The 27,401-nt window shown below is 39.5% G+C and overlaps 2 protein-coding genes and 1 pseudogene across 3 annotated transcripts; 1 reads left to right on the forward strand and 2 right to left on the reverse strand.

Moving 5' to 3' along the window:
* Positions 1–3,313: 3,313 nt before the first annotated feature.
* LOC143514632 (uncharacterized) lies at positions 3,314–8,282 on the reverse strand. 2 transcript variants are annotated; one of them, XM_077006060.1, is made up of 6 exons: positions 8,149–8,282; positions 7,841–7,957; positions 7,368–7,487; positions 6,968–7,078; positions 6,764–6,895; positions 3,314–5,804 (listed from the first exon to the last, which is right to left on the reverse strand). In XM_077006060.1, exons 1-6 carry the CDS (start codon positions 8,236–8,238, stop codon positions 3,591–3,593), a joined length of 2,784 nt encoding a protein of 927 aa, XP_076862175.1. In that variant the 5' UTR covers positions 8,239–8,282; the 3' UTR covers positions 3,314–3,590. The 2 variants fall into 2 exon arrangements, with proteins under 2 accessions (XP_076862175.1, XP_076862176.1); XM_077006061.1 differs by lacking the exon at positions 3,314–5,804 and having other exon boundaries at positions 6,683–6,895.
* A 173-nt stretch (positions 8,283–8,455) lies between these two features.
* LOC143514633 (BEN domain-containing protein 6-like) lies at positions 8,456–16,175 on the forward strand. The gene is made up of 7 exons (XM_077006062.1): positions 8,456–8,672; positions 9,640–9,782; positions 13,015–13,113; positions 14,065–14,209; positions 14,653–14,804; positions 15,185–15,401; positions 15,902–16,175. The coding sequence occupies exons 1-7, from the start codon at positions 8,456–8,458 to the stop codon at positions 16,015–16,017; spliced, it is 1,089 nt and encodes a 362-aa protein (XP_076862177.1). The 3' UTR covers positions 16,018–16,175.
* Positions 16,176–24,521: 8,346 nt separating this feature from the next.
* Positions 24,522–27,069, reverse strand: LOC143513937 (uncharacterized; annotated as a pseudogene).
* Positions 27,070–27,401: the final 332 nt, after the last annotated feature.

Consider the following 27,401-nt stretch of genomic DNA (forward strand, 5'->3'; position numbering starts at 1 on the left):
ATTATCATTAAAGTACTTCGTTAAAGTATCTTTAATGGCCTGCTAGGTTCTCACCCTTCATGGTAGCACCTCAAACGTATGAAGCCCAACATTTTAACACAATTTTCAGAAAGGAAATCAAAAATCACTGTGAATACAGTGTGATTAATAGGATACATTAATTCAACTTAAAAATATATATATTAAATAATTTAATTAACACAAAAACAAGGAGAATATATTAGCCTATATTAGCCTACATATTAGCCTAACACTTTTTTTCAACTAACGATGTATTGATGGACAAACACGTTCAGGACATAAAACTGTAGCTCCATGACAGCTAATTCCCTGGCTCCAGTCCGTTCATGTCATGCACCATCAAAAACAAATCAGAGCCACAAAGCAGAACCAGTTTCCATGAAATGCTCGTTCCTATGACAACTGCCAAAGCTCACAGGCAGTCTGTCTACCAGCAAGGTCACACAAGACATGTCAAAACCGATACAATCTCAGCAATGCTGATGAAAAACGCCTGGTGCTTAGGATGTTGAGTAGTGCTTGGGGCAATTGAGACTTTGAGTAGGCTGAAGAGGAATAGCACAGGCGTGAGGCTCATTCCCAGCTGTGGGTATGGCCTGAATGGTTTTGGTATGCATAGTTAGTAATATGGATTTTCTAAATAGTAATTGGAGTTCAATTTGTTTACAAAGCAGTTGGCTTCAGTCAACAGACAGCACAGCAACATTCATTAATAAAAGTAAAATTTTAACATACGGACACAGGGCTCCAGGCACCCAGCTTGAGGGACACACCTGCTGGTACAACACACACACACACACACACACACACACACACACACACACACACACACACACACACACACACACTGCACCTCCCCAACCCCCTGATTATTGATCGCCTTCAGCTGTCCCTTGTTTGCCCTTTTGTTTCTTCTTCTTTAAGCCCACAGGACGCTGCTTCCTGTGGTTCATTGTTCTTCACTGCTGTTATCAAACACGCCGAGTGTTTACAGCTGCTCTGCTGCGCCTCAGCACCTCCAGTACCAGCTTCACCGTGTGGTTGGCTCCTTCACCAGCTCTGACAGTTTAATCTAGAATTATATTTATTTATTAAAACTAGCTTGTGAGTTAGTGCTTCACCGTGTGGTTGGCTCCTTCGCCAGCTCTGACAGTTTAATCTAGAATTACATTTATTTATTAAAACTAGCTGGTGAGTTAGTGCTTCACCGTGTGGTTGGCTCTTTCGCCAGCTCTGACAGTTTAATCTAGAATTATATTGATTTATTAAAACTAGCTGGTGAGTTAGTGCTTCACCGTGTGGTTGACTCACCAGCTCTGACAGTTTAATCTAGAATTATATGGATTTATTAAAACTAGCTGGTGAGTTAGTGTCGTATTCTGTCAGACAGACACTAATCTATTGTCTGTACTTGGTCTTATGAGTTATTGCATAACTTTACACCTGTTATTTTCATGAGATCTTTTGACAGCAGTCATTTGTGCTCATAATCACTTATTTGTCACCATATCACCAGCTTGTGAAGCTGAAATGTAGCCTCCTCCAGACACAGCACCTGGAGTTCTGACTTCTGTGGTACCACTGGTGATACAAGACCAAATAAATATACTTATCAAGACAACACATGATACTTTGTGTGTTTGTGTATTTGCGTGTGTGGTCAAAATAACTCTTGACATAGCTGTTTCTTTGGCCCCTGAACCAGAGGAAACTATGTGGCTGTCTGTACCTACCTTGATGTTATGAGACTGATATGATGTAGAAGATATGGGAACTAATATTTTAGGCATGCTGAGGACTAGATTGAAAACAGTCCGCATCACAATCTTTTATTTGCAAAGCAGTGTGCTTTAGTCAATGAACGGCAACAACCTCACCCATGATCTATTTACGAAGACCAAGGTGTGCCCAGGACTACGTCACATGGCAGGAATAGTTTACATGCTGCAGTATTTCTTTCAGATATTTTACTTACAGCATAATTAAAATAGACTTTCTTAATGGTATTTATGTAAAATTATTATATAGTTCATGCTTTATTTATCACTGATGATCCTTTGTCAGGCTTTACGGTCCAGATGTCCATTTAGTTACAAACTCATCACTATAACTCATGGTACAGGTTTGTGTGGTGGTCTGAGTACTTGGCAGTTGAGGCAATGGACCATGAACATTGCTCCTGGATCCTTGCGTTTTGCTTCTGGATCCTTGTCGAGCCAGTATCAGATTGTAGCTGCTGCTATGTTCTGTTCAAGCAACTATGCAGGGGTGCCCACAAGTTTTCAGCTTGCGAGCTACTTATAAGATGATCAAGTCAGAAAGATCTACCTCGCCTTGGGTGTAAATTGTTGACGGGGGTGGGTGGGACGGTGTGTGGCGAACGTAATTGTTACCGGGGCGGTGTATACATACAACCGTCAGTGCAGATGGACGATAGCCTGTCATACATCCGCTACTTTTTAATGTCATGCGATCTACCCGCATTCCTTCGCGATCGACCAACACTTCCTTCCGTCCGACCGGTCGATCGCGATCGACGTAATGGGCACCCCTGAACTAGTGTGTGCATAGGGTGTGTGAAATTTATCTTGTCATCGCAGTAGTTTCTTAGTAGTACTGGGTAGATGATGGGTCATGAGCATAGTAGTAGGGTACCCTTACCAAAAAGAAGTTTATTCAAGTGTACTATGAGTATACTTATTTTGTACTAAAACTGAGGAAGTATACTTGAAGTTTACTTTTTATAAACTATATTTTAGATACTTAAGAAAAGTATACTGAAGTATACTTGGCTTATACTGAAAAGTATAAACAGAAGTCTAAAACTAAGTACATTCATAGTTAGTCTTAGAATAGTATACTGAAGTATACTTGGCTTATCCTGAAAAGTATAAACAGAAGTCTAAAACTAAGTACATTCATAGTTAGTCTTAGAATAGTATACTGAAGTATACTTGGCTTATACTGAAAAGTATAAACAGAAGTCTAAAACTAAGTACATTCATAGTCTTAGAATAGTATAGTGAAGTATACTTGGCTTATACTGAAAAGTATAAACAGAAGTCTAAAACTAAGTACATTCATAGTTAGTCTTAGAATAGTATAGTGAAGTATACTTGGCTTATACTGACAAGTATACAGAATAGTTTAAGTATATGTGGCCTTTACTTGTACTTAAACCTTTGATCAATATATACTTAAGAAAAGTATAATTAAGTATTCTTGCCTTATACAGAAGTATACTTGACTTGTAGTTTGGGGTGGAATAGCTTAGAGTAAATAGTACATGGGCGGAAGTGAATCAGATCTTTATGTACACAGAGTTATTAAACAGTACAGAAACAGATAAACAATTGGCTAATTCTATTGACAGTAGTTTTCCAAGGTTTGAGAGGATTTTAACAAGCTTGATTCATATTATAATACATAACATTATACACATGCACACACATATATAAAACATATTTTTGTAAGCTCATCACAAAACATTAAGCCAAACAGCAGTAAGTATCTTAAAGTAATACAGTGGCTACAACACTCAATTTTTGATTAAACTCATGACTGCTCTTTTAGTCCCGTTCATGGCGATTTGGCAAAGGTGTAACGTACAATTTGTCAACTGTTTCAACAACAACACATTTCATTGCTATCATGTCTGGCCATATAGCACTGACATTTCCAGTCTTCCTCACCTCATGTGTAAAAGTACACTGTACATTTATTTGTGAATCTTTACACAATGGCCTGCTAGATGTAGCAAGTACCTCAACTAATACACAGCAATGTTTGGTACATGCACAATTTGCAGGGCTTTGATGTGCACAGTGTTGTTTAAAAACAACTAAGTCATTAATTAAACACAATGTACCATCTTTCAAGTATACAACACTGTTATACCTTTTCTTTAGCCTCTCATATTTTTGACTGTGATACAAAACTCCATCAACCAAAAAACGGCTGAAAGACCAGAAGCAATTACTTAGATTTCCACATAACTTGGTGATGGCAAGCCTATACGAAGCTGTGATGTTTTCTTGCAATGGGGGATGTCCAAAACCCTTGACACTTTCATTTAATATTTCACATTTTTCAGTTTTTCGCTTATTAAAGTGAAGTTCTTCCACAAATGACCGAACCTTTGCATTTGTGATAGTATGCTTGGTCTTTTCTGGCAATTCTCTCCACAGCAGAAATTTTCTAGCTATTTGTGAAGGGATATACTGTGTTCCATGACAATACTTAAGTAGAGTGCCCATATTGGATTCAAACACAAATGTTGACGTAGCCCATAATGGCCCCCAGTTTTTTACACTTTGAGTAACATGTGTGAGTAAGTGTATGTTGAAAGTCATGTGATGTTTCCCGTACAATCTTTGAAATTCAATGACAAATTTTTTAAGAGCCAGTTCTGACATCAAGATGCTTCTAGTTTTGATCTTATCCTGAAGCAATGTATATATACCAAACACCAAAAGGAACAAATGATTCCAAAATCTGGCAGGGAGTATACCTTTCAAGACAGGCAGAGCATAGAAAAGAAGAAATGCTCGCCATTCTGAAGCTTTCCAGAACTTCCGTTCACTCATTGACCTTGGTGTCCTGGTTATCTCAACAGGAGGTTTTATTTTTATAAGTCGCAAATTAACCTCTTCGATCTGTTTGCCAATGTACCAGGCAGCTTCACTGTTTGCTGTATCAAACCACAGTGTGGACAGTTGCCGAGTGACTCCAAGACACACATTGTGTTGATATTCAGGAATAAAACCATTTATCATTTGGAAGTGGCAAAGCTTCATTAACGGAGATGGCCCTTTGACGCCAAACACTGGCTCATTATCTGAAGCTGACATCGCATGACTAAAATGATCTCTCTCATTTCGAAGCGGGGGTTCAGGTCGATCATATGGATAGGATTTACCACCTTTATGATAACAAAAATCACATCCATAAAAACCATTGAACTGCTTTGTGTTACGAAGCAATGGACGAGCCATCGAATCAGAGCTACAAACCAGCACAAACACTCTAGAAACATGAGAGTTCCCCTGTATGTCTTGCCACTCGATACCTGCAGTCTCTAATAAAGAGGCTTCTTTAACAAAGGGTGTTAGTAATGTTAACATGGACGGTTTACTTGGTCCAAACCATAACGCTGACATCAAAATGTGCTTTTTTCTCACTTCTGGTTTCAGTTCAATTACCTGACACTGAATAGGCCAAATGCTGCATTTAGAACTTTTGAACACTGGTGCGCCATCAAAATTCCAAATTAGTGACAAGTCATCTTTTCCAAGAACTCCACTGTCATGTAACTTTTGATACTCTTTGCCAGACTGTATGTCAGAGAGAACCCCAGAGGTTCTAGTTTTTTCATTAAGACTGACCATGTGTTCTTGCAGAAGTTGCTGAATTTGTGCATACAGGGGCAACACAAGAAAATAGAAGCCATTCTTTAGATTTGCACTGGCGTCAAATACCGTGTTGCAAGAGTCACACTGAAAGGGACACTCTGCTCTAATGCCAAGGTATTTTGAACAGCTTTCACAGTAAAAGTGAACTTCAAAATTGGATGAACTTCCAAATTCTTTGTGGAAAAGGTAATGTGAAGATGGGATAAGACCTGGAAACATTATGTTAAACATTTCCAATAAGTGAGTAAACGCTTCACCGGTTAAATTATGCCGCAACAAATAGGACATCAGCATCAATATACTTTCTCCTTTAGAAAGAGGTGCCCCAGGATACAAGGGCTTGTCACCAGCATCAGCTCTATCTTCGTTGCCCTAAAGAGAAAGAAAGGGAGACAAAAGATGTAAAAATGTGAGCAGCTACAGAACAAAGCAGGAATATTAGTCCAGCATGTTTTCTTCTATTTTATCAAATGTAATTTTCTAGAAATGCTTACCTTAGGCTATCACAAAATTAATGATAATTTCATCATATTATAAAAAGCTACAAACCCAATAGAAAGAGTAGCGACCTGTATGTGTACCTGTATGCTCAACTTTAGTAGAGTCTTCGTTTATATAATTACTCAGGCATACTATGAGTCCTAAAATATCCTTCGTAGTTTATTTGTGAAAAGTGGATCATGCAAATATAAATAATAAGTCACGTTTACTTTTTATTGTGTAATTACAATTATTTTGCTATCACCTCTGCTGAATGGTGGCATAAGGCTGCTATTTTGGCATAATCCATATTGCTGTCTTTTATTGTCCATTATGTTCATATGCTAAAAGTGTTACTTTGAGACTGTGCAATGAAAGTGAATAAACAGAAACACTGCAGTGATAAAACAATTAATTGATATTTCACAATTATGTAGACTCAAATTGCGACCAAACCCAAAACACTACCAAAATTCAATTCTGTTCGATTCTGATCTACACAAGCAATTATCTACAAGCCCACACAGTGCAGGAGTGATGCCACATTGCTGTATAGATATGGAACAATTTAACTCATGACTCTGTAACACCTTAAGCAAGTTTTATTTTGTCTCTATTTTGAAATAGTCTGATATTCAGAATGCCTTGCACTACTACCTGCCTCAACTCCACCTCACACAACTTAAAAATAAAGCATCATGTCAGGACAAAAACTCCAAAAAACAGCTGCTACAGTCAGTCATAGCTATTTTATATTGTCTACATTACACTCATTTTACAAAATGATCTTCTTTACGTGAGTTATTAAACTTAATTACTAGCACTTTGTCATTCAACCATTTACTACATACCACTGAAAATTCTGAGGTGCTTCCTCCACCAATATTGTCCTCCATCAAATCTTCACTGTCCCCATCATTTCCAGCTTCACTCCTGGTAGCATGAAGCATGCTTCCTTCAGAATCTGACAGGTCTTCCCCATACTACAGGTTAAAGAATATCAATATAAATGTCTAAAAGGTATAAAACTGTGTGATGTATAATTATTTATGTACCTCTTGAATGTCAGCACCAAACAGGCTACTTGTGGAGGAGTTTTCATTGTCCACTTCACCATCATCATCTTCACTGCTGGATGCATTGCTCATGTCATCTTCAATGTTGTTCTAAAGATTAACAAGGGAAAAAGAATAAACAACTGAATTAATGGCAAAATATCATTGAATTTATGAAGGCCCTCTGCTGCCTTCATAAATGGAGTTTGTCATTTGGCCATAATAAAGTGGAATCTTTCTGTAAGGGGGATAAATGCTCTCACCAACTATCACAGCAATCCACTAACTACAAGTAATATCTTGTGTGGAGTTAGCCCAGCATATTTTAAGATTTGTTGTTGGAGCAATGAGTTGGATGAAAAGAAATAACAATGCCAGTAGACAAAACTTGTGTATGTACCTCTTGAATGTCAGTACCCATAAGGCTAGTTGTGGAGGAGTTTTCATTGTCCACTTCACTGCTGGATACAGTACTCATATCATCTTCTGGGTTTACTCCGTCATACTCAATGTCTAAAGGCTAACAAGGGAAAAACATTAAAAGTAAACATAAAAAAACACCAGACCTTTATTGTACCACAAATAATCGATACTAGAACTGGGCCGTGTTTGTTAATCACTAATGGGTGACAGATACTGTTTATGAGAAGGACAAACAGAAGTAAGGTAAAAGTTTATTTGACAACTCAAAGACATATAAAGTGGAAGTCATGAAAACAAATCATGTAGTACAGTATGAATAACATTATTACTGCTGTAAAAAGAGATGCTCTCCATGGGCAATATGGACAAAATTAACTATCACAGTATGTCTGACTGAACACCTTAGTATCGATATTATAATAACACTGTAGGGAATAATAGTGTTAATACCTCTTGAATGTTAATACCTCTCTTCTCAAAGTGCTCATTTCCAATTTTTTCATCTTCACTGTTGGAAGTGTTACTACTGTCACCTCCAGTATTTCTTGGACCATTTTTATTGTAGTTCTACTTGTAGACAAGGAAAGATAGAATGTTTAAAAGTTAGGGGAAAAAAGATAGTAATTTCTTTCTCCAAGGTTAATATTATTGATTAAATCATAAACTTATGCATGTCATAAATAACACATTTTAATTCATTACGTCTGTCTAAAGGCATGTGTGTAGTATTTTAATGTCTTATAATAAACGTTACTTACTTTTGCATTCCATCTGAACTTGGTTCGCCTTGGGATTCTTTCTGTGTCGTTCTCCAAGTATCGTTTGTAAGGTCCTGAACGTTTCGCCATTTTGTCGCTTGTTGCACAGAAGCTAGAGAACACGCAGAGATATGTGTTCGGAGAATCTCCTGCTTCCCGCAATTCTTTTCGTCGCAGTCACGCATATCTCGCGAGAGCAGGCCATTTGATCTGTTCGCGCGCTGATTAGACCGTTGAGCATCTTCTGCCGTTAGCATATACGAACAATATAAAACAGACGACCGCAGTATAACAGTATTGTGTCACAATGGCATTTGCCATATATTACTTTAAGGACAAGACCGTGGAAGTTGGGAAAACTGATTGGATGAGTACTGAAGACCAGCAATGTACATCTTCAGAAATGATCACACAGTGCCCCAGACTCGATGATGAAGATGGATGGATAAATGTAAAGTGGAACAAAGGCAGAAAAAAGAAAGATGGTTCAGCCTTTTTTCCTGCAAAGGTGTTAATGCTCAGTGGTAAGTAACTTTCTAAGTTCTGTATTTGAATTGGGCTACGTCGACAGAGACTTTTACAGAGACTTTTGGCGCCGTAAGGTTTGAAAACTCCGGTGTTCCGGTCAACAGTGAGAAACAGATTTTAAAAACGCTCGTCCTCAAAGTTAAACATTATCAGACGTTACATATCCAACATTGTACGTTGCTTTTGGCCAGTTGACGTTTTATTATTTGTAAGGACAGCAAATTCATATTTACTAACCAGTTTTCTATGTGGAGGTCGCTAATGTAGTGTAGTCACATAGTGCTGGGTGTGGTATGCTAGCTTAAGAGTTTCACCCTGAGCAAAGCTCTCTTTAAAAACCTTCACAGTAAAAATAAGAATAAAACTGGAAAGTTATGTTCTAAGTGCTACTGAAGTAGAGATTTCTGACTCAGTGTATGAGAAAAGACAAAGTAGATAAAGTGTAGTAAAATAAACACTTAAATGTGTGCTTTCAACGTTTTCTTTCACATAGTCTGAAAGAGTCCATGTTATTGAAGCAAAAATAATCCTAAATCTCAAAATTGACCAGTGCACGAAACAAACGTTGCTACAATATTGTCAAAAGGTGGTGCTTTTTTATATTGTCCGAACAAGGTTGTCACAATGTCTTATGGTATTATGACTACTTACTGGCAACTTAGAGTTCCATGCAGATATGGTACGTATGAAGAATTCTATAAGGTTATGATAGCGTAGTGACAGCATTACCACTACGTTGTTACAACATTGTGACAACTTTCTGAGAAATGACATTTCAACATTGTGGGCACTAAAGCAATAGATTGTTACAATGTTGTCACATCATAACTGTGTTTGCAGGGAAGTGTAGTGTGTTAGGTTGCCACCAATGAGTATGTTAGGGAGAGTGCAGAGATCACACATAGCTTGATGACCCATTTGGCATTTTATTTTGCTCAGTGTACACAAAACTTTTTCACACAGACAACTACAGTGACCTTTGCCATAAGAGAGAGGAATTCATAAAGGGTGTGGACATCTGGAACCAGTCACTCAAGAGGAAGACCAAGCCAAACAGCAGGTGGATGAGGGATGTGGAAGAGGCAGACGAAATACCAGTAAAACAGGTAATTACATTCATACAGTTAAGGAACAGTAGAATTAAATGCCATCTAGGGGTGGGCGATATAATATCGTTCACAAAAATACCAGTACATTTCTTTATTCGATAGGATTTCGCTATATCGCGACATTATGACGCAAGGACGCAGGTTGTGCGTGCAGCGCGCAAAATAAACATGGCCAACAGCGGAGAGAGCAGCAGTGCTCACACTGTGAATGATTTAGTTCCTAAACGAGGAGCTACATCAGTAGTGAACTGATGAACTGTAGTGAACATGAACTGAAAACCTAAAACACTACGAACCTGAAAATGGAACAGAGACTTTAACCATACACAAACACGAAGCTAATCAAAACCACGAATCACAGATAAGGCGTGAATACCGTGCACATCCAACTAGGAAATAAAGAAACGACAATGATCCCCGAAGGTATAGTCTGGACATAGGCAATATACACACACACACTTGTAAAACTAAGACGAGCTAACACGGAACAGCTGAAACAGAGTGGCGTGACAAGAACAAGGAAAACATAAAAACAATGAGACTAGAAGGGGGCGGAGCCAGACATGACAACTACAAGCTAGAAATCACTATACGTTCTTATATGTGCTATGCCTACCCCGCTCTGCTGCAATTCATCACGGGTAACGTCGTGCGGAAGCCAGTATGTTATTAACTAGCCAGTATGTTAACTATTCTCATGCGGACACTACGTTGCCCACAATGCATTGCGCACACAACGTCAAAACCATTTCTGTCTGGTGATGCATGATTTAACCCATCCGTGCAGTGAAACACACACATACACACCAGTGAACGAACACTAGGGGGGCTGTGAGTACACACGTGCCCAAAGCGGTGGGCAGCCTTAGCCCTGGCACCCAGGGAGCAGTAGGGGTTAAGTGCCTTGCTCAAGGGCACTTCAGTCATGGCCTAGCTGGGAATCAAACCCACAAACCCAGGGAGCAGGGTTCCTTACCACTACACCATGACTGCCCTTTAGGGGAGTTTAGGTCATTTATTTAAATTTAAATCAATTTAACCAAGATACCACAATGAACAGTGACCTGTCACATCACCCACAAATCAACTGTTCACTATACAATACTCACTCCTACCGACCACACGAGGGTGAAGCAGCTCATACACCAGTTTTCCTGTTCCACCTTAAATAGTGCAGCAGAAGCCAAAATTTTGGCTAACTGCCACAATATTTAAGGTGGAAAGGAACAACAGGAATAAAAAGCTGACTTCACCCTCATGCGATAAAAGTGAGTATTGAACAGTGAACTGTTGATCTGTGGGTGAACACTGGTGATAGATTTAAAACCGTAACGTTAATGACGAAAGGGGCGGAGTTGAGTTTGTGTTGCTGGTTAATCCACAGGACAGTAAAAGAAAACCAAACCACAGACGTTGTGGAGCTCCTCGGATTCGAGGTCCACCAACCGCCAACACACAAGTTGTAGCTCAACACTTCTGTATGTTGTGGTTTGTTTTCTTGGAGGTCCTTATATCTGCTGCTCAATAGCAGCTCATTTTTCAGTTCAGTTCAAATCTCTCTTCATCACACCAACATCACGTCTAACATCTACTGTGATGTTCTGATTGTATCTTTCTCTCCTGATATCCTCTAAACTAGTGCAGCACAGACTCCTCACCTCCATCTCCTCCACTGTGTTCTTCACTTACTGCCTCTGTCTGGATTTAAATGTTGTTGGATAGACATAAGGGAAAAGATGGCATTAAGGCTGGGCGATATGGAGCAAAAATAATATCTCGATATTTTTTAGCTGAATGGCGATATACGATATATATCTCGATATTTTTTCTTCCCAAAAGGTAATAACAAAGAGGCAGTAATAAGTCAAATCTACGTCCCAAATGAGTTGCGCGAAGAAGAGAGGCAGGACAGGGCGGAAGTTGTTAAAAGAGAAACTCGAGTAAATTCACTATTCACAGTGTTGTGCGTGAACGAGTTCAAAAGAACGCGTTCATTGAATCATTCATTTTTTCGTGAATGTTGAACTGAACGCAACACATTTTTTAATAACTTGAACGTGAATTAGTGCACATTGTGTCATGAACGGTAGACATCACTGTAAATGAACGTTGGAATTTGTTTCCATTGAAAACTGAGTGACATCTGTTTTCTCTTTTGAAACGCAACGAGAGAAAGTTCCTCCCTCCTGTATTCTCGCTGGTGCCGCTTAAATGCGGAGGACAATTTTCAATGTGATGAAAAGTCACATTGACAAAAAATAAGCACATTTTACATTTTTTTTTTGAACCATAGATGTGGAAAATCACTTCCGTCCCTCAGTCTGCAGTTCGCACCATAGCGATGTGGTGGGGTGACATCAATGACTGACAATCCATACTGTTTATTTATGTGTGAAAAACCAAAACTGAAAAGCAAATTATCTTTCCACACATTTTTGTGACTACACTTAATCTCTTCGCCACAAAATGGAATTGTTTTTTAAGAAATAAATCCTGAATTTTTGTCAGACATGAATGTAGCCCACTTAGAAAAGCAGTCCACATTGCCTCAATGTTTAAAATTTGCACTAATTCATATTACTTCAAATTGTTTCACTTTTTTCCATTAAGAGTGGGACAGAACTGTTCATCATTAAATTGTAATCACTGTCAAACATCTTAAAAATTTGACTGTTTTTCAATAAAGAAATCAAGTGATTATCTGCCTATACCATAACTCCAGCAATCATGTCAGTGGTATGGAAATATTTCACAATTTCAGACAAAGACACATTTTGCATCATCAAAACCTTTTAAACCTTCACTGATGAGTGTCATTGCTGGCATGGCTGTTTGAGTACTTGGTGGTTTCCTTATTTTTATTTTTTGTTTTGCCCAAACATTTTCACTTAGGTACTTCCCTAAGCTGATGTTTAGTAAAAATGTTATTGTTTTTGTAAATCCTGTACTGATCATTTAACAATATCTTTGTCTCACTATCAGGGCCAATTTGGGTAAATGGTATGTGATTGTCTTTCGCTGAGTGTCTGAAAGCCTGGTGAATAGGAACATACACTGCATATTATTTTTTGGGAGACCAAAGTGACTAAAGATAGTTACGTAAAGACAAAGTTCCCTGATTGCAAACTGATTATTTTGGTAAACTGTAGAAATCAGACCTATCTGTAGTATAGCTGATTCTAATAATACACCCATGCTATTGAAAAACTTTAAATGTTTTTTTTTACAGCAAAAGAGCAAAAAGGCACCCAGCACTTCAAAAGAGGCATCAGATCAAATAATTGAAAAACTGAAGAAGGAGTTGATGGCAAAGCAAGCATATTTAGAGGTAAATTATTTACACAGTTTGGAGTTTAAGTTATGTGTTTAAAGGAGCAGTGTGTGACCCATAGCAAAACCCCACTTACCCACCCCTCCCTTTCCAATCACCTGTCCTGATTTCATTTCACTTTTACATGTTTTCGCTTGTTTTGGTGGCAAGCATTCACCCTTTCTTGATTTTTCTTGTACTAAATAAAAAGTATAATCCTTCTTTTATGTTGTAACCTCCATCACCTGTCTTCTAACAATGTATCCTACTGAGCATGCTCATATCATAGTACACCGTAGTAACTCAGTGTTTTACACATTTAATTGTGTTTTTAATGTTAATTTAGGTTAGACTTAGTTTAATAATCACTGCTACCTCACTGATAAACTGGCTTACACCAGCAAACATCCTAATTATTCTTTTAATGCTGGTACTTTCTTTTAATTTCCTGATAAGAAAATAAGCTTCCTAATAAGCTTCTTTAAGGTGGAAGAGGAAAATTCAGAGATTTGGGGATAAGGAGATTTAAGCTATCAAGATATGCCACCAGCAATTTTATGTGAACTCGTACCTATAAATATGCACTACAGTCTGAAATTCTGAGAAGGATTCTGTATTTGCCACATCTTCCAGCCGGTGCTATAGCGCGACAAATTCCAGCTTCCACTTCAACATAAAAGCACGAAAGGCACTCTTTACAGCCAGTGTGTGGTTTGTCCGTTCTGGGCTACTGTAGAAACATAGTGGTGCTACACTGTTGGAAAATGAGCCGCTCCTAATATTGGTTCCGAACCCATTTAAAGCCAGAGAGCTGAATGTCTGTAGAACAGATCTTATGCATACAATACAACATTGCATCCCATCACTATATATATATATATATATAAAGGCTCATTCTAAACACAACACTCCCTAATGACTTTATAATTATATGCTAATGAAAATGATGATGATTTTCTTTTGGTGTAGTTATCTACCGAAAAAGAGGACTCATCAGATGAGGACTTAACGCCTAGGAACTGGAGTAAGGCGCAGCAGAAAATAAAGGAGCTTAAAAGGGAGAACAAGAGGCTGAAAGAAGGCAACGCTAAAGAGATACTAGATGCCTTGAGAGGTGATATTTTTTATTTGAAATAATTAAATTAAATCAGTACCCCATTTGTATGCAACATCACAATGTAGCAAAATAAATCAACATAAATGAATGTCGCAACCCTTACCAGATCACACTGAAACGATGTGGACTCATAAACTGCAGTACAGAAACATGAAAAATATATAAGCCTCGCTGGAAGGCAGAGCGTAAGAATGGCAGTTTCGGTTGGTCCTTCTGTCCATCAACACTTAACTTCAATACATTAACTTCAGGGTTCATAGAGGTCCCCCTAAGTTTCACGAGAATCTAAAAAATCCATCTGTTCTCACTCGCCTTATCTTTTGAATGTTTATTTCTTCTTTTAAAGTGACTGTCCTGATGTTTGGAAATTGCCTCAACATGCAGTCATGAGACTTGAACTTTCACCTTTATAATGATTTATATGTTCATTCTCTTAACAGAGCTTCCTGTGGTAGTTGCAAATTTAAAAGACATAACTGAAAAACTTGCAGTTCAACCCTCAACTCCTGCATCCATCTGCTCAACACCCACAACATCTGTAAACTCAGCAGTTTCTGGATGTGTTTCTACCCAAGCAGTGTCTGATGATATGGTATGTACCCAGAGTGTAGTGTCTTCATCAGGTTGTCCCCTGCATGGCACAGTAGCATTTTGCACCCCCTATTGCTTTGTGGTGGTGCAGTGGGGGTCCTGACCACTGAAGAACCATGAGGGGTGAAAGGGTCTAACAGTATACAGAGAAACAGATGAACTACAGTCTGTAATTGGAGAACTACAAAGTACTCCTATATGGTCACTACTGCTGATAAAATGGACAATGAGATACAAGGAGGTGTATCTAATAAAGTGGCAGCTGGGTTTACATACTGCATAGATTTCTCAGAGAATATGTTGTTATTTTATCATTACTTTGGTGTGTAACAACTATGTATGACCAATTGCAAACTAACTGATCACTCAATTGTTCTGCAGGTCTTTCTTTTGCCAGGCTCTGATGTCAAAGTCCCTAGACGACAGCTTAACTCTCTGCGTACTACGAATCCGTCAGTCTACATCGGTGACCTTGCTGTGCTTGTCTATGGCAGGGAAACACTGTCTCATTCTAGTTTGACAGGGAGACAATCAGGGGCACACAAGGACATGGAATCAAAGCCACAACTTGATAACACAAAACTTGATGCTATAATAGGTAACTGCATTTAAATAAAATTACATTTTATTCTAAAATAAATTTCTACACATTATGTTTGTATAGTTTTTAACAAAATGACTGGAATGTTTCATTTTGGAAGTGACCATGATTTAGTTACTGTCACCTCGCACATGGAACAAAAATGGAAAGTTCCAAACAATGATTCAATGTTGAGTTAAATCTCTCTGTATGTAACTGTAATCTGGGATCATCAGTTTATATTTGTGAATGTGGCAAAAAACATTGCTGCAAACAAAAGAACCTAAAAATGAACTTTAATTTATGTGAAGGAAGACCTTTAAAGGACATTTTCAATTATTTGTAGGTAAACGTAGTAATTTTGCCAATTGCATTAGTCCTCATACTTGCCTGATAAAACTGAATTTCACATTGTAGAGACATACTGCTTTGACTGTTTTATTATGTTAACTCTGGATGTTGATCATGGTGTGATAGAAAGTAATGAGGTTTTTTTGTTTTGTTTCTGTGTGTCCCAGGCCATGCCCTGTCAAAGTTTCCTGACATCAGCGTCCAAGATGTGAGACGCATTATAAGAAAAAAATGCAACAACGAAAGCTATACAAGTCAAGTCACTGCAAAGAAGACCATGTGAAAATTTTTTTGGTTGGATTTGTGGTTCCTCTGCCTCTGTGGTTCCTTCTGTCTTGTCCTAAACTGGTGTTAATTTGAATTATGTTCTTAATTTGGCATCCATTGTTATTTGTTATATTTATTTGTTACATTTTGATATATAAAGAAATATGTTCTTAATCATGAGTATGTCTTGTTTATTTTTATGTATGTAATCCACTGGTAAGTCTACTTAAAGTACAGTTAAAGGTATATTTAAAGTGTAAAAAATTGAAACTAAATTGAAATTATTGTATACTTAAAACATATAAGTAGTAAACTATAATTATTATGTTAAGTTCAAAAGTAAGCTTATTTGTATACTGTTAGTTTACTAGTTATATACTTATATCCCACTTTTAAGTGTATGAAAGTACACTTTTAAGAATACTCTTAGTAAACTAGCAGTATACAAATAAGCTTACTTTTAGTATATTAACAGTACAAAATAAAACCTAAATGTAAACTAGTTGTGTACTCAAAGTTTACTATTCTTACACTTAAAGTATACTTAACAGTGTACTTTCATAAACTAAAAACTAGACTAGAAGTATATAACTAGTAAACTAACAGTATACCTGTAAGTTTACTTTTAGTATAGTTGTAGTACAAAATAAAACCTAAATGTAAACTAGTTGTGTACTCAAAGTTTACTATTCTTACACTTAAAGTATACTTAACAGTGTACTTTCATAAACTAAAAACTAGACTAGAAGTATATAACTAGTAAACTAACAGTATACCTGTAAGTTTACTTTTAGTATAGTTGTAGTACAAAATAAAACCTAAATGTAAACTAGTTGTGTACTCAAAGTTTACTATTCTTACACTTAAAGTATACTTAAAAGTATACTTTTATAAACTAAAAAGTGGGCCAATTTAGTCCCAAGAAGTATTGAATTAGTAAACTTACCAGTATACTATTAGTACATTGATATTAGTATACTTACTACATAAGTATATTTCCCAAGTATACTTTAAGTTTACTTAAAAAATAAACTTTAAGTATACTTTTTTTTGGTAAGGGTATTAATAGATCATAGTGGTTGGTTGGTTAATACACCCTAGCCAAGCCTTTTGCATGACTCCAGATGTTAGGTGCAGCATTTTATCATCTTCCTCTATTATGTTACTTAGCTAATCTTTGAATAAACGTTGCTGGGTCATCTGCTGATGTTAAGGCAAAGAGATGTATTTGGAGTCTAATACTTAATACTTTTAGATTAGCACTAACACAGTACCAACAATGTGGCAGGAACCATGCGTTCATTATTATTATGTTCATTATTAACAACACCGAAACCGAACGCATGGTAAAAAAAAAAGCTAATCTTGGAACGGTGTCCAGAAGGACTTTGTATGTTGCATGTTTGTACATTGTATTTATGCATTTACTATAAGATAAGGAAGGTACAAAATTTTAGTTTTTTAATAGTACAGCAAACACCATCATCAGTGGTTGATATGTTGGATATACTTATGAAATACAGACCACTTTCAAACTAGTTTCAGCTCTGTGGAATGAAATCTGGCCAGCTCAGTTGTGTAAAAATGTAGTATTGTGTAAAAATGTGTGACAGGTAGTTCTAAAGTCTTGCCTTCAGTTTAGGACTGTGTCATGTTCACCACTCATACATTTCTGTCCAACGAGTACAGCTTTGGGCAACTATGTCTCCAAGAGGCATACTGGGAATGTATTCACAAATTGAGTACAAGAGCATGTGTGTTTGACCATAATGTTAACATTTACACTCTAGAAAGGTTGCTGTCAGTGATGTCAATCGAACAGAAAACATCATAAGTTAAATAATTAATGTGTTTAATATTGTAATAGTTTCTGATTCAGTTTGTCTGTTAATAATTGTAAAAAATATTTGTCTGTGCCATGCAGATAAGCATGGCACTCCATGCCTCATGTTTTTGAGTGTTGAGCTTTTAGGAGCGATTTCCCTTCTCGGTTATACACCCTTTCAGAGATAATGCTCAGTGTAATGTACTGAAGGCAAGCAAACCTGCAGGCACAACACCATGTTCTCCTTCTCCTCAAATGAGCCAGGAATGAAGCACCTTGGGTAACGAGCTCTGTTTCTCAGGAAGGGCCGACAGACACCTTTTTCCCCATTTCCTCTACAAAACACGTACACTTTTTTTTTCTTCTCAACAGTGCTTTCAACTTTCTTCGCCTGCTTTTCCCCATGGTGCAAGCATCTTCACGTGTGCGTGTGTGTGTGTGTAGCTGCTTCAAAGCAAGATTTGAGGTGTACACAGGGGAGTGATGAGGAAGGCCTGCAGGGGAAATCTGGATTTCAGACACTGAACACTGAAGTGCTCTAAACACTCTAAACCTCATTCAATAAGATGACATCTCTTTTCATGTGTATGTTCGTAGTCTTCGACTAACTTATACCATTAGTGCTGGTTTTCCAAAACACAATAGAAAGAACCATTTTTCTTATATGTTTAGGGTGGGACTAGGTTTAGCATGCATCTGGAAAATATCACTTCTGTTCTGCTTTGCACGCATAGGGAAAATGAAGACACATATGTTTGGAAGAAGGAAGGTCAGCAAAATATGATGACATACATATTCTTAAACCATAAAACACAGCTGCATTAATGAGGGAAACATTTTACAAAGCATAATCTGAAACTGTTGAGCTACAAAACTAGAGAACTTTATTTATAACAACAGAGGTGTCAATTCCAGGTTCAGAAAGTTAAAGTCTTCACCAGGATTTTGCTCAAGCTTGCTAGATATTCTAATTAGTGCTATCCAGGTAACATTAGTGGAATCAACACAATCCAGGAAGCCTGAGCAAAATCCTGGTGAGGACTATTACTTTCTGAACCTGGAATTGACACCTCTGTACAATGCATAATATATGCCTTAATTGCTGGTGCTTGTTTATTTAGTATTGTAAAGAATCCTTCTTACTATTTATTATTACTATTGTTGTGACGCTCACGGGACTGCGAAGGACGACGCACAGATTTTTGTGGAATGTTTTTTAATGAGTGAACATAAAGCGCAGACAGCGCACAAAGAACAACGGAACAGACAACATGTCAGACTCAAACAAAGATGAGCACAGGACACTGCGCGAACAAACCACATAATCCCCGCGTGATGACGAGACGAGCCACAGGTGAAACTGATTAACACGCTCGGACACAACCACACCCACGAAGATACACAGACGCAGACGACTAGACGTAGACGACATAAACACACGCCCAAAGGAGACGGTCAGGGACTGTACTGTAACAATTGTACATATCAACATTTCATTTTTTTTTATATTATGGTTAGTGTCAATGCTGATATATCACAACACCCTTATATACAACACTGTAGAATTATTTAGACTATATAGACGAGTAAAGTACTGAGTTTTTAAGTTACAGAACGATAGAGCTGACGTTTGTTCTTCTGTCTAGTTTTTTCTTTTGGTCTGATTCTCTTCCTGTCTATATTACAGTTTTTCTTTATTTTACATTTTCTTATTCTCTGTCTCATTCTCTCTCTCTGTCTCTCTCTCTCTCTTTCTCTGCTCTATCACCCTCTTCTCTTTGGTGGTCTTTCTCATTGCAGTCAGGTCACATTCTCACAACATAACCTTAGCGTTCTGACGAGTGCAATGCAATCCAGTAAACGATCAGCCCAGAGCAACCGAGCAACTAACAGAATGATGCATTTGTAAGTAATGGCCCTGTGAGCTTCATAAAGGTGAGCTTTATAAAGGTGTACTTCATAAAGGTGAGCTTCATAAAGGTATACTTCATAAAGGTGAGCTTCATAAAGGTGTACTTCCTAAAGGTGAGCTTCAAAAAGGTGTACTTCATAAAGGTGAGCTTCATAAAGGTGAGCTTCATAAAGGTGTACTTCATAAAGGTGAGCTTCTTAAAGGTGTACTTCATAAAGGTGAGCTTCATAAAGGTGCGCTTAATAAAAGTGTACTTCATAAAGGTGAGCTTTATAAAGGTGTACTTCATAAAGATGAGCTTCATAAAGGTGTACTTCATAAAGGTGAGCTTTATAAAGGTGTACGTCATAAAGGTGAGCTTTATAAAGGTGTACTTCATAAAGGTGAGCTTTATAAAGGTGTGTTGTTTGTCTGGGTGTAGCACGTGCCGGAGAGGATATGTTATCTGTAGAATGGTAAAGGTTGTTATTCTGGCTTTGTTACCATGGGTTATGTTTGGTAGGGTTTTCAGGATAGGCTGTGTAAGGCTGGGTTTGTGGGTAATGTGTGTAAGACTGTGACCAGTGTGTCATGCCGTGGTTGACTTGTGATGTCCAAATTCAAGATGTATGTCAAATCCATACATGATCACCAATTTGTTTCTATTAATTTTTTTTTTTATTATAGTCCCTTTCATATTTTATTTTGTATATGCCCCTTTTCCCACATAATTTTGTATTTAATACATAGGCTTAAACTATATGACTCCTCCCATGGGCTTGCGTGTCTCTGTGTGTGTATGTTATCCGCTTCACCTCTCTAAAAGGTAAATGTCTGCCTTTTACTGAGACATATCCATGAACAATTTGCCTGCTGGCTCTTTATGTCCATGTCATTTAACAGAACAAACCAACACAATTAAAATAAGCATATTTCCAATGTTCTCACATCTGTTTCTTTTGGAACAGATTTAAACACCTCACTTTTGGAAAGCTCCTCTGCAAAGGTTTAAGGCTGGTGCCGTGGTTGTAGCACATGGTTCTGATGTATTATTCATGCATTTTCAGATGCTGAGGCAGCTGACATTAAAATCTTGCAGAAGTGACACTGTGGTGCCTCTGACAGTGACACTCCCTCCCGGCTACATATCAAATTCTCATGTGTCACCATTTCATTCCTGGCTTTGATGTCTTTCAGGCATTGATAGGAGTTTTTATTCGGGACTTAAGCCCCAAAAGATTTGAGCAATTTTTTGGTTTTCTGTAATGATCCAATAGTTATTTGAGGATTAATGTTTTATGTTGATCTCTGGTAACAAATGAATTTTGGAAGCCACATATTATTTCAACTGACTGAAACACATCAACATTCAGTAGCGAACCGTGACCTTTAAACCTGGGCCCGCTACCCCCCCCCCCCCCCCCGAAATTTTTTTTTTCCTTTCTTAATAAACTAAATAAAGAAAAACTGAGACGACAGTACAGCTTTAAAAACGCAATAAACAATAATATCTGTACTAGATAACATCTTAAGCAAAATAAGTTTCCAAACAAAATAAGGTTCACAGCTCCGTGGTTCTCGGAAGCGGAATATGTAAACAACGCGCACGAGGACGTCAAAGGGATGAATCGAAACTAGCTAGCGATGGTGCTAACGACAGCTAGCGTCGCCACAGCGGGCGGAAATTATCATACAGTTAAGCCCGCCCACTAAGAGAGAAGATATGATTGGTCAATTTTGCTGTCATTTGAAACTGGTATTGCGCTGAATTATAACTGCCAGGCCCTCTGTAAACGAACAGCGGGCATCACAGTCCTGATAGGGGGAGACACAGGCTCACAGGCTTCCACTCAACCCCTCACCTTCCAACACAGATTGAATAGACACGGGTGAATATTTTATTTGCTTATATTTTTGTAATTGTTTAGATGTCGAATGTCAAACTGTAAGTAGATAAAATAATATTTTAGGCCCTCTGAGAGGGCGTAGAGGGCCCTGACGGTTCCCCACTGTCAACATTATGGCATGTCTAACTGACTGAAACATATAATGGCATGCCCAAATGTGAGAATGCAATCTTGCCTCCACTATTTTATTAGGTAACATAATTTCACTTGATCTAGGTTATTAAACATCTGAAATTCTGAAAATGTTGCATCTATCTATCTAAATGTTCTGCTCATTCAGTTCTGTGTGGCGTTCCTCACTGCTGTTAGTGCTGACTGTTTAGAGCTCTGTAGCCAGCTCTGACAATTAAATCTAGAATTATATTGATTTACCAAAACTATCTGGTGAATTAGGGTCATATTCACATTGTCAGACTTGTCAAACATAATAAAAAACCTTAAGAAGCTCATTACCAATGCTAGATGTTTTCACACGTGGCCCAGATGTTGTTAGATCCTAGAAATGCCCTAGATTACTTGTTTGTGGTCCAACTTTCTTACAGTAGGCCTATCCAGTTGGGACATGTTATGGAGACATCATTAGTTAGTGCTAGGATGTTCAGCAAGTACAGTCTTTGAAAATAAATACATTTCACCATGAGTTTTTTTTTGTTTGAGTGTTTTGAATGTAGGCAGTATGAGGGGTTTCTTTAATAAACCAGCCTTCGAGTGGTTTATTTAAGCAGTACAGAACAAATGCATTACGGTTAATTGATCATTAGAGATGAATGGCTGGTTTATTAGAGAGTGATGGTTAAAATGTTATGCATCTGAGTGCGTTTCTTATTGTCTGATTTGTTGTAAATCGTGTGTTTAAATGTTATTGTTTGGTTTGATTGAAATTGCATGGTTATAGATTATAGTGGGTAGCTCTGGGACTGGACCGCGGTGTCATTGGCGAGTGGAAAGTCCTCTTACGATAGATGTACTAGATTTTGAAAGGTATGTGAATTTCGTAAAGCGGTTGAAGATTTATTTTGCTGGTTAAGTTGCCTGGTATTAATGATATTTTTCCTTCACAGAAGTCGTATGCCTGATGGGTGAAATCTGATCACTGTTATTTCTTTCCCCTTTTCCCCTTTAAAAGTCCCCTTTAAAAGTCCCAATTACAGTAACACACTTGTTACGGTGGGAGGAGGAAGGCACGACGAGCGTTTAATAGCGACAAACAAATGTTTTTTGTCCAACACAACGAATAAAGTACAGCGCGGGTAGCGCATGCACTCTACATGTAACACTCACAAGGCACAAGCTTCAAACAAAGACGAGCACGGGACATTGCACAAGCACAAATGCATATTAAATAGACAAACTACACAATCTCCAGTGATCACAAGACGAGGCACAGGTGACACCGATTAACATATCCACGAACGACCCACACCCACGGAACTACAAACATGGACATAACCAGATGCAGACGACATAAACACACACCCAAAAGGAGGGGTCTGGACCTGTCCTGTGTTTTTTTTTTTTTTTTGCAGGTACACATTTAGGGGTTGGTGAAGTTGGGTGCCGGCTTTTAGTGTATTTTAATGCTGAGCCAGTGCGGCAAAAATTGGTGGCATTAAGTTATTACTATTAAGTTAATCTACTAATGTATTTAAAAAGATAAATAAATAAGAATAAAGAAGAATTTGGATGTATAGTTGAAGAATAAAATCTTGGTACTTGAGCCACTAGTGTAATTTAAAGTCAATGTCATGTTCTTGGCAGCAATTTAAGATGATGGATGCTGTGGCCTTTTATCATGGGGGAAGTATCCGTTTTAAAAGGATGGGCCGATTAGCAAGGATGATCAGCTTCAATATGGGATTCAGATGGTGCTCAACTCAAATTAAGATGTCTAATGTGTGCAAATGACACTTTCAGCACACCCTCACAGTATTACACACTGGGTTTTCACACAATGAGGTATACTTAGCTCAGCCTCATCTCTGAGCTTCAGGGGCAAATGCACTGAAAGAAAAACGCTTACATAGCACTTCATGCAATAAAGAAGAGATTCTATAACACTGGTAAACCCATCTCAATTTGGTGCAAATTGACATAGTAATCCAGCCCATTGTGCTGCATAGAAGTGAGGACTGAAACGCAGCTACACTAGATGGGACGAACATGCAGAAGAAATGAAGAATGTACATGCAGCATTTTGCTGAGTGATTCTTTCAATCAAAAGAATTAACCAACTAATGTGTCCAGAAAATAATTAGGCTGATTTCTCCTGTCAATAGCCATGCTCAGCAAGGCACTGAATATAGAGACACACCTAAATACAAGTCCCAGAGAAACGCTGCATTTCAAAATGTTAATTTTGAAAACTCAAAGATTTGAAACTGAAGAGAGAAACCTCCCAATCAGCTGGTTCTGAGGCTCATTATCCCTATAACAACTACTAACACTTTCACCAGCACTGTTTTAACCACCAAATCTAGACAGAACCCATCACATAATCAAAGTAAAAAACTACTTGTATTTTTAGTACTATGAAACTAAAACTGTTGTTATTGGGCCCTAAACAAAGTATAAATTGTCAGTTACCTATATCCTTACTGACACTGATACAAAGCAGAGACAGATCCTAACCAAATTCAGGTTCAGTGACCACAGTACTAAAATAATAATTACCCCCCCCCCCCCCCACCCACACACACACGCACACACACACACACACACACACACACACACACACACACACACACACACACACACGTGGGCGTGCTTAGCTTACAGTTTGGAGAATACTTCGCTTATTTCACTATGAAGTAAGGACTAGACATTTGATACACCTGGTGGTGCAACCTGGACACATCTTCAGTGACTCTCCCGAGACCACTGGGTGTTTCGGGTCTTAGTCATACACCCTCACTCGGGCGACCCAGCCGGGGGTGATCAGTCCCCCAACTTGTGTCTAGGTAGCGCACTACGCCACGCCTCCCCCCTCTTCAACCAGAGCCACCATGAAGCCTTCTCAGCTGCTTCCAAGATGGCCTATGCAGTCCGCGAATCCCTAGGAGTCCAAGGACACAGTGTAGGGATCTGCCTGCAAAGCCCCTGCAGCCCACCTCGATTGGCTCGCAGCGGGCTTTCCACCCATTCCTCTGGCACTCAGCCACAAGCTCTGTATATTTTCCTCTCTTCCTCTCCTGGGCTTCCTCCATTCTATCCTCCCAGGGAACTGTTAGCTCGAGGAGCACCACCTGCCTGCTGGATGTTGACATCAACACCATGTCTGGGCGAAGTCTTGTGGCTGCGATGTTGTTCGGGAATCGCAACTGTCTCCCCAGATCAACCAAGAGCTGCCAGTCCCTTGCTGTTGTGAGCAGGCCCCCTTGAATCTTCTTGGAGGGTTGAGGTTTAACCCCTACCCGGACAAAGGCAATAGTGTTCTTGGTTGGTTGTTGCTGTTTCATACTGGTGTTGATGCCGGTGCAGATGGTGTCTGCTATTACCCGCAGGACCTGGTCATGGCGCCAGCGATACCGCCCATCTCCCAAGGCCTTTGGGCAACATCTCAGGATGTGTTCTAAGGAACCCACCCTCTGGCAAAGCTGGCATTTAGGTGAGACTGTTAGGCCCCAGGTAAACAGGTTAGCAGGGCTTGGGAGGATATTATATACCGATTGGACAAGATACTTGAAATGATGTGGTTCTGCCTTCCACAGATCAGTCCATGTAATTTTCCGGCTTGTGACATTCTCCCACTTGGTCCAAGCTCCCTGCTTGCTCATGCCCACCATTCTGCTGAAACCGGACTCTTCCACCTCTGCCCGAACCTCCTCCTTTATGAGCTTCCGCCTTTCCTTTCCTTTAGCTCTGCTGAAGCAAGGCTTCTGGATGCTGCCCAACCCTGGCTGCCCTGTGGCCACTGTACCGACCAAGGTGCTGTGCCGCAGCCTTGCCTCTGCTCTCTTCACTGCGTCCTGGGCACGCCACTTCCTTCCTGTTCGAACCTCCACGCCTGCTGAGGATACCTTCCCATCAGCAGAGTCTCTGTAGAGAAGGACCTCTCTGGCTCGGGCGACCTTGAACTCCTCTGTGACACTGCTGAAAGGAAGCTAGAGCTTAGTCCCATGCCCAAACAGTGCAATACTGCTCAGACTCCGTGGCAGACTCCATGGCAGGGGGGGTATGGATCCCCAAGGATCTCCCTCCACAGTTGTGACTGGGATTTCATACATCAGCAGTGGCCAAAGGAGACGAGGCAGGATGTTGTGCTGATAGATCCAAACCTTAAACTTCCCAGGAAGTCCAGACTTGTCCACAGCTAAGAGCCACTGGTTGAGGTTGTCGCTGGTTGCTTGGCGAGCACTTGTGTCTTTCAGATCGCCCGTGAAGAGCTTTCCAAGGTTCTTCACTGGTTCTTCGGACACAGATGGAATGGTGATGTTTCCCAGACTGAATCGGAAGTAGTCTGTCACTTTCCCTTTCCTCAGGACCAAGGACCTGGACTTCCCAGGCTTGAAGCTCATTCTTGCCCACATGATGAGTCGATCCAGACCTTGCAGGAGCCATCTGCATCCAGGCACTGATGTTGTGGTTACCGTGAGATCGTCCATGAAAGCTCTTATTGGTGGCTGACGGGTACCAGATCTGGACAATGGACCTCGGCACTCCACTTCTGCTGACTTAACCAGCATATTCATTGCAAGGGCAAACAGGGACACATAGATCGTGCAGCCGGTGATGATGCCTTTTTCCAGACGATGCCAGTCTGATGTTAATGCCCCAGAGGACACCCTCAGGCTAAAATGGTCATAATAGTTGAGGATGAGATGGCGCACCTTCTCTGGAACATGGTATTTACTCAGGGACAATTCCACCAACTTATGTGGTATTGACCCGTAAGCATTAGCAAGGTCCAGCCAAAATACTGCCAGATCTCCCCTGCCCTCCCTAGCTTCACAGATCAGCTGGGTCACTACACCAGTGTGCTCAATACAACCTGGGACTCCTTGGACTCCACCTTTTTGCACAGAGGTGTCGATGTAGGAGTTCTTCAACAGAAATCTTGCGAGGCGGTTGGAGACGATCTTGAAGAAGGCCTTGCACTCTGCGCTGAGAAGGGAGATTGTTCTTAACTGCTCAATGTCCTTAGCGTTCTCCTCCTTGGGGATCCATACCCCCTCTGCATGCTTTCACTGCTGGGGTACTTTCCCTCTTTTCCAGATAACTCTGAAGATCTTCCATAGGCGTTCCAGCAGACGGGGGCACTGTTTGAAGACCTCTGTTTGAAGGAAATGTTACCTCAGTAATTGTAATGCATTCTGTCTTCACATCCAGGGCTGGACTGGTAATCTTGCCCGGTGGGCTGACAGTCCTTGGAGGCCGATGGATTTTTTTTCCTCCCTCTTTTCCTTAGAGACCAGCCCACAATTTAGAGGGGGCAGCCCATTGGCCCATTTTCAATATAGACAGTTGACTGAACCAATCAGGATATAGGACAAAAGCGGCCCACCCTTTCTCTGCGTGGTTCGCTACGTTCAGTGTTGAGCGTGTTGTTAAAGGAGAGGCTGCATGGAGTAACAGAAGCGGCAGAAAGGGGGTGAGGAGAAGTTACGCGTGAAGAAATTGAAGAGTCTCAATGTAGATGCTACAAAATGTTTAAAAATCACAGACATGTTCGCTGCTGTAGCCTCCGCATCCTCTGTAGGTGAAGACAGCAGCAGCAGACAGGGAGAGCAGCAGCCAGAGATGCAGGCTTGTGAAAGAGAAACCGAGGGACAGACTGAGCG

The sequence above is a fragment of the Brachyhypopomus gauderio genome, chromosome 5 (genome assembly GCF_052324685.1).
Source record: "Brachyhypopomus gauderio isolate BG-103 chromosome 5, BGAUD_0.2, whole genome shotgun sequence".
Taxonomy (NCBI): Eukaryota; Metazoa; Chordata; class Actinopteri; order Gymnotiformes; family Hypopomidae; genus Brachyhypopomus; species Brachyhypopomus gauderio.

Bases quoted from the DNA above. Each gene is read 5' to 3' on its own strand.
- LOC143514632 (XM_077006060.1), bottom strand. From the start codon at position 8,238: ATGGCGAAACGTTCAGGACCTTACAAACGATACTTGGAGAACGACACA. The intron at 7,958-8,148 runs GTAAGTAACGTT...GTCTACAAGTAG, and splicing joins AGTTCAGATGGAATGCAAAA to AACTACAATAAAAATGGTCC. The intron at 7,488-7,840 runs GTATTAACACTA...TTCCCTTGTTAG, and splicing joins GAGGTATTAACATTCAAGAG to CCTTTAGACATTGAGTATGA.
- LOC143514633 (XM_077006062.1), top strand. From the start codon at position 8,456: ATGGCATTTGCCATATATTACTTTAAGGACAAGACCGTGGAAGTTGGG. The intron at 9,783-13,014 runs GTAATTACATTC...TTTTTTTTACAG, and splicing joins ACGAAATACCAGTAAAACAG to CAAAAGAGCAAAAAGGCACC. The intron at 15,402-15,901 runs GTAACTGCATTT...TGTGTGTCCCAG, and splicing joins AAAACTTGATGCTATAATAG to GCCATGCCCTGTCAAAGTTT.